We start from the raw sequence: 8225 nt of genomic DNA on the forward strand, positions 1-8225 counted from the left end.
TCACCCGGCTTCACTGCCCCCCTACATCAAAACCGGCAGCGTCCTGGGCATCGCCGTGTTCATCGTGCTGGTTGGCGTGCTGCTGGTTTTCCTGCTGAGGAACATCTTTAAACGTTGCGGCAGTCTTGAACTCCCACCCCTCAAACGACCAGATATAGATATCTTCTATCTGCAGCAGGTGACCACGGAGACCTACAAGAGGCTGTCCTTCGACAAGCAGATTAAAAATGACACCCAGAAACTTGAACTGAACCTGTGAAGTCGCACAGCTGAGCCTTCATTTCAAGTCAAACGCACTGGTTTCTCCGCGGAGAGGCTTCATAGCCCAGCACTGCAATAAATGGCACATAGTAAATTTAGAGTATAGACGCTGCACATTAAGATATTCATCTGAATGTTTTCTACATGGGAGCACAGTTACTGGCCTATGGTTTGTATTCCACTAAAACACATTCTGCTCAGTTTATGGGGTGTCATTTGTGCCAAAATTATGCTGACAAGCGTGGAGTCATTTATTTCTTGTCTACTTTGAGCAAAATTGTTTTCGCATGCAGGCTGTTTGAGTTAACCCTCACAGCACCTTTAATTTTGCTCTCCTGCATTGTTCAGCATGTGGGCCCGATGTGCCGCTTGAGCGTTATGTCTTTCTTCTAGTTATTTGTAAAGAAAACATATTTTTGAATTGTATGTAATAATATCCAGAATAAGAATTCATTTTTCAACAACTGCTCAAACAAAATCCAGAAAAATATACAAAAAAATAGTTTTCAATTAAATATTAGATGGAACTGCAAAAAGATGTTGGAAGATGTCGTGAAAAATCATCGCACAGTCTGTTTGTTAAAATAGTGTGGCACAGATTAATTCAGGATTCGATTCAAAGTTGAAAAGCAGAAACAAATGCTTCATCGGATATATTCAGACATCATTTTGGCACAGGTGGATAAATTACCGACAGTTTGCAGTAATGTATAAATGATACTATGATGGAAGAAATCTGACAGTAATGGTACTGAAAAGTTTATCTATAGCTAGAGTCCCATTCCAAATAAGCTCATAACAGCCATGCTGTTACAAGGCGATCCATCTTATTGGTCCTCAAGAAAATGCTTTTGTATTTGAGAAGTTAAACCTTGCGGTCACTCTCCAGTTTTGAAGGAGCTACTGTTGCTCTTTGTAGCCTTAACGACTTACCGTGACTGACGTTTGCTCACAAAATTGGCCCCAAACATAAGACATTTTGGAGTGAATCGCCAAATTCTCTTTATGTATGATTTCCCTGGATGTAAAACTTTGATTTTTATGTTTATTTTTTTGTGGACATGAGGAATGTCCATAAAAAAATTCCCTTGAATTCCCTTGAATAAAAGAGGGAAGAAATAGTATTCTAATGGAGACTCTTTGTGTATCAGAAACAAACATTTTGTCATGTCTGTGCAATCCTAATGCTCGCATCATACGAGGTTGAATGTTATGGTCTTTGCTGTGTAACAGAGCGATCTGGACTGATCATGAATGTAAATCTGTGCTGCTATGGTTTTGTATATAAAATACCACTCTGTGCAACTGTTAGCTTTCACTTGTTACTGTCTTTGCTAATTTTGGAGTCAATATTACCCTTTTTCTTTCCTCATATTTTATTTTTTTAGACAAACCTGGTGTAACACTGTTTAAATTGCTATTAAATGGTTAACTTTCAGAATCAGAAACTTTATTGTCATTGTCACAGGTACAACGAAATTAAGAATGGTCCCCGATCATTGCATCATCCCTAGTAATATCAAAATATAAATAAAACAATAAAATTCAATAAATAAAATACTTAAAATACTAATAAGACGTAACAGTAAACATTCACACTGGTCCAAAGGCCACAGGACTCTTTGGGAACTCAAGAGTCCTTTAAAGTCACACAAGACGGGCTGATAAATGTGCACTTGTTTTGCATGTGATAAATCAGTGATCATGCAAACCAAAGTGAAATATTTTGATAAATGTGTTATCATTTCTCTGGTTTTACCATTTCTGCTGTCTGTGTCAGAGCTGGGGTCACACTCAGACACATTGTCAGTGTTAGCAGTGAAAAAAAAAGATGTACGCCTCTGGGTATGAAAAGCAAAAGATAACACAAAGGGAACAAATGCAGGGGGATAAAGGTATGTTTCCATCAACAATTACTGTATTTTATGACCTCATTAAAGATAAGACTCAAACAAGCAGACCAGAGAACATATGTGATGTTCATGTGTGAGTCATGTTCCTACATAGTCCTGATGCTTTCATCCTGTAATGTAAAAATGCTGCATTAGCTAAAGTTATACTATAAGGATAAGTTGTTACTGATTTGGCTGCTTTTTCTGGAATAAATGTAACCATGGATTCCTGACCCGACGGACTGTGCTAGTCACATAGTCAGAGGGATGTCCTCTGATCCTCAGCATATCCCACTGACGTGCTATGTAACCTGCATTGTGTCTTTATGAATCAGAACCTCTGATTTCTTTGCAGTTATAGTCCAAAATTGTTACACTTCAGTTAGCTGTTTCATTTAGTAAGACCGACTTTGGGTCTTGTTCCCTTGCAAAAGTTACAGTTTGCTATAAGTTTTTAAAATAAACTCAACTCATTCCATCACGTGTCCCCAGGAGCACTGTCAGAATATTTGGAAGCAACAAACAACAACAAAGCCGCCGTGATGCTCCCCCATGACGACAGAACAATGGGTGAGTGTTTCCTACAGATTAATATGGACTAGCCTGTGAGATATGTTTATCACTAACAAATGCATTTGCTTTTAATATGACATATTTGTTGTTTTTATTCCATCTCTGAAAAGTGAAGAGCTCTTTTCCCTACAAATAGTTGGTCTTTCAATTTTTCTTTTCTATCCTTTTTATATAAGAAAATGATTTTTAGGTTTGTGTTAAATTGCATTTGATATATCCTCTTTGGTCAAGCTGACGGAAAAGCTTCAAATCAAACTATGCGCAGGGCTCCATAACAACTTGGGCCTGCTCTGAGGGCATCATAGAGCACACAACAACAGAGCCAAGCAAAAATGCATGGAATTCTGCTTTTAAAAGGCTTATCTCTTGTCTTACATGAAAGTCAACTCTTTACAGCTGTTAATTTCGTTCTTATTCTACCTTGTTGTGAGATAGTAATACTTGAATGCCCAAAAAAAACATGTAAAAACTGTAGAACCTGAGGGAAGCGGGGTTAAAACATCTGACCCCAGAAATGCTGCTCGATAACAGACATGCTACATAGAGAGAGATGGGAGGGGTTTATTGCAAACAGAGGGGAGGGGTCCGTTTGATGACCTCCGCCCCCCTTACGTGCACACGGCTTCGCTGCGTAAGTGCGTAAAAGCCGTGCGTAATTGTGGGGATGTGGTCTAGCCCGCTCAGAGAGCTGAGGGGCAAAGTGAGGAGCAGCCGGCTGATTAAGAGCGACTTCCTTCCTCTGTCGGGACACTGACATGGAGTTGATGGGCTATAAATGCCAGCTAAAGGGTTCTTCACACAAACAGGCCCATACTCTGACGGGACGCACATAAACTTGAAGGAAGACAGCCGAGGGTCAAACATGAATCCTGTCCTGCAGTTGGCGGTCCTGCTGCTGCTCTCGCTGGTGAACAGAGTCGGCAGTATAGCCCCGAGTGGGGGGTACTGTATCAATAACCAGTGTTTTGCTGTGTTCAGAGACCCTAACGATTTCAGCAGAGCGCAAAATGAATGTAGAGATCAAGAGGGGCAACTAATGACCGTGCGCTCATCTGTAGCACACGATGTTCTTTCTGTTCTGCTGGGAAACTTTAAGGGGAGCTTCTGGATCGGTTTACATCGACCACTCCGCTGCCCAGACCCCGTTGCCAGGCTGAGGGGCTACGAGTGGGTAACTAAAGACGACGAGAGTGACTTCTCAAACTGGCTGCCAGACTTTAACATGAACTGCTCTTCTCAGCGCTGCGTCTCAGTTTCCCCAGAATTGGACTTCAGATGGAGCCAGAAACCGTGCCAGGATCAGGCCGCCGGGTTTCTCTGTGAGTACACCAGCGTTGGCATGTGCCAAAGTCAAGAAGAGTCACCGGGAGAGACTGTCATGTACACCACTCCGTATGGGTTTGTGGTCAGAGACTTGCTGTCTGCGCCTCCTGGAAGCACCGCTCTCCGGATGCCATCTGAGACCAAATATCTGTGCTACGCAGAGATGTGGCAGCCGGCGCCCTGGAACTGCGAGATGGACGAAGGCGGGTGTGAATATAAATGCACGGAGAGTCCTAACAAGATGCCTTCGTGCTACTGCCCACCAGGAAAAACCCTTAATCCTGCGAATAAAGTGACCTGCGAGCAGCAGCTCGTGGGAGACCCGTGTCTGGCGCTGAGCTGCGAGCAGATCTGCTACATGAACGGAGACTCCTACGCGTGCATGTGTGATCGTGGCTTTCAGCTGGCGGATGACGGCAGGTCGTGCGTGGACTTCAATGACTGCAACGACCCGCGGCAGTGTCCCGGGGAGAACTCCGTGTGCGTCAACAAACCCGGCGGGTTCGAATGCATCTGCAAGGCGGGATACTCCACGCGCAACGGCCAGTGCGTCGACGTGAACGAGTGCGTGTCTGGTCCGTGTGAGCATGAGTGTCACAACACCCACGGTAGCTACAAGTGCTCGTGTTATGATGGATACCAAGTGGACCCGAAGTCAGCGAATAAGTGCAAGCTGTTCTGCGGGAAGGAGGAATGCCCCGCGGAGTGTGACCCGAACAATAATTTCCAGTGTTACTGTCCCGACGGCTACGTAGTCGAGGAGAGAGTGGACAGTACCGTGTGCATAGACATGGACGAATGCAGTGACCTTTACTGCGAACAGAAATGTCAGAACACATTCGGGAGCTACGTGTGCTTCTGCTCTCTGGGATATGTGCTAGTGGACGGATACAAGTGCGTAGAAAGCGATGACGACAGCTCTGAAGGGACATCGGCACCAGACACTCCCACTACCGTATCGGTACCATATCCAGATCCAACCAGGCAGCCCTCGGGGGGAGTGCCACCGGGGGGTCTGGTGGGAATAATAATTTTCACTGCGGTTTTTATCGTTCTCGTGGTCTTTCTGGCGGATCGCGCCATCAGACGCAGGACGAAGAGGACGAACAGCATTGCGCTCAAAGCTGAGGAGGGCGAGGATCACGGCTTCCATCAAGTGAAAGCTGAAAGCTGAGCCAAGCAGAGACGGTTTAAGCATGACACGTGAATGTACAGTGAGAGGTTTACCGGAACTTTGCAGATTGCATTAACAGTGGAAGGAAAAGGGAAAGTGTCCACAGCACTGCAGAAATATTACATGTTACAAACAGTTTTTTTTTTGTGGAAGGACATGCCCTTCATTTTATTTACCATTCAGGTACAGATGCCATGTGATGACAAAGGACTTCAAATTCTAAAATATTAATAAATGTTTTTGAAAATGTAAATGTCTGGGGCTTCTTTTTCCCTTTTAACCTTTTTTCTGAATCGATAGAAAACAGCATGTCACCCTTTGAATGCACAGCACCCTAAACCCACCACTAAATCGCTCACTTTGTTGGCAAAACCTTAAACACTTTTGCCTTGTTGGAAATAGTTTGCAGATCTTGTTTGATCTTACTGTAAACAGATTTTGCACAAAGCTGGCATCAGGAAGCAGAAGTTAAACATATCTACAGCACAGACGTCATTTACTAAATATAATGACCAGAAATACCTTCACTATAAGCCAGCAAGAGTGAGCTCACACTTGATACCAATATTGAATGGGAACAATCTAAGAGGCAGATAAAGAAGAGTGCCACAGAAGGAGGGGAGAGATGAGAAGGGTCATTTCAGTGGAAATTTGAGCAACTGTGATAAATTGTGTTCTTGAGAATTGAATGCAACCCCACATGAATTTTTTTAAGGAAGTGTACAAATAAAAATAATTTCACCATTCTTTCCTGAAATAAGTGTTTGGCCTATTTAAATGAACTCACTGATGAAAGCGCTCATTGTCATATTTTCCTAATAAACTTTACAAAAGCATTAATCAGTTAGTTTCCCAACAAAACACTAGATCTAGCAACCACTCAACATACTCATGTTTCCAGTATCAGTATTATAACATCTGAAGGATTAACTTGTGAAGTCAAGCTTAGTGTTTTTAGGGACTACATTAAGAGTTAATGTCAGATAAATAACTGCATAAATATTTAGGCAGAATAACACACTTGTAAATTCACAATATCATTCTGACATTACATATCTGTGTCTTATTTATTCACATAGTTATTTATTTCATCTTGACCTATTTATTTATTTAATTTTGAACACTTTGGAGTTCCATAGTAAATATGCCACCATGATGAAAAGTAAGTGGTGAATATTTTGTTTAGCAAAATCTCCCAAAGCAGTTCTTCATCACGTAATACACTCAGTGCTGATGTGTGGTGTCTGTGTGCTTATTTCTTAGATAATGAATGATTGACACGGTCCTTTAATCATACAGAGATGTGTGATTATTTATATGAACAACATCTACGTGATGTGGAGGGAGAAAAGTTTGAAACTCGCCACCTTATAAGTAAATGATATAAAACATAAACATTTACTGTTGGGTTTTACCAAAAATACAAAAATAAACTGACAAAAATTACTGGAATATCTTATGATTGGTTAAGACGTTTGTCTTGGCAGTGGTGAAAAGAAGGGCAATGGCCTTCCTTGTTTTCACGCACAGCTTGACTCCGCCATCATGTGGAGAAAATGGTGACTTACAGCCTCAGGAAGGACCCAGCATAGTGTTTCCAGTGACGAGTCACACACAGGGAGGCTGCATAGGAGGATGGAGAGATGACGATTCTAAGGACTGACTGAATCGTCAGGGTCCCTGAGTCCCTGAGACATCTGGTTGAAGTTGTGTACCTCCAAAAGAGCAGCAGGTCAGCTGCTCACAGCCTGTACACAATAGACAATAAGCAATAGAAATTATTGTGAGTTATGAGTCTTTTCCCCCACACTGAGCCATTACAGCCAATTTTAATGTTCCCACATCTGCTGAATCCACTTTAACCTCTGACTGTACACATTTTCCACCCTCTACCATGTGGGCTAAATTTTTATTTTCCTTCTTTTTCTTCTGATTCAAGCTGAGCATAATTAGAATAAAAAAGTTAGACTAAGGTTTGTATTCCAATCTCCTGATATTATTTTACCATCATGTTAATATAGCACAGAGAAATAGAAACATCATGCAAAGAGCTACTTTATACTTTCTTGAGTACATTTCAGAGCCTGTACTTTTTTACTTTTACCCGAGTAAAGAATTTCAATCACTACCTCAACTTTTAACAGTAGTATTTGTACTTCTACTTAAGTACCGAATGTTTGTACTTTTGTGACACTGTTGAGCTCATGTTATTCCATTATAAATATATTATGATTAACATATAAAATAAGCACAGTGCTGGTGTGTAGTGCTGTTACATTCATTTTTAAAAGAAATATTATTCATTTGATTTTTTTTTTAACTTAAAAGTCAACAAGAGCAACACAAACCCCTGACCTATTAAAATGTCTTTTTGTTCCTCATTTCCTCTGAATAAATCCTGAGCAGGCTCAATGAGATGGAGGAACAACACAGTGACAAACCCGACTGCTGAAGTTCTGTATGAACTGGAAAAACTACGAACATCCAAGGAAAAGCTGAGTTTATTTTCCTCAAAGCTCAGATGGAACATGTGGCTCTTCCCCTAGCTTCTTGTGTCACTTTACAGTTTTGCCATATTATTGTGTTATTTGTTGAAATTTAGGGTCTGTGAGCAAAAGCAGAAGTTTTTGCTCGGGAAGTAACTGTGACCTCATTTTCAGAGGTTTCTTGGACATCTAATGGTTGTGAAATATGTCCAACTTTTCTCTTCTACTTAAACAACAGAGCACCTTGAGCACAGAGGAGAAAAAGGTGTGCACTGAGGATGATTTTGAATTTTGAGTGTTGTCAGACTGACAACAGTCTGGGGATTAACAGTATATAGAAAATGAACACAAGGATCAGATTGTACTTTGCTCCTCATTGTCTTTGAAAAAACAAGAGCAGACAAAACCAATTCAGTAAATGCACTTTTATGTGTTTGGTATAGTAATCTGTCTTAATCTGTTTTTATTTTAACGTTTTATTTCCTATATGGGGAAAGTCGTGTCAGCCTTGTGCTG

General features: G+C 41.4%; 1 protein-coding gene across 1 annotated transcript; it reads left to right on the forward strand.

Annotated features, from left to right (window-relative positions):
• Positions 1-3366: 3366 nt before the first annotated feature.
• On the forward strand, positions 3367-5934 carry thbd (thrombomodulin). The gene has a single exon (XM_085372397.1). It carries the CDS (start codon positions 3502-3504, stop codon positions 5221-5223), a length of 1722 nt encoding a protein of 573 aa, XP_085228523.1. The 5' UTR covers positions 3367-3501; the 3' UTR covers positions 5224-5934.
• Positions 5935-8225: the final 2291 nt, after the last annotated feature.

Source organism: Diplotaxodon limnothrissa, linkage group LG15, assembly GCF_057381915.1.
Source record: "Diplotaxodon limnothrissa isolate DT_005_m linkage group LG15, D_limnothrissa_male_GT1.1, whole genome shotgun sequence".
Classification (NCBI taxonomy): Eukaryota; Metazoa; Chordata; class Actinopteri; order Cichliformes; family Cichlidae; genus Diplotaxodon; species Diplotaxodon limnothrissa.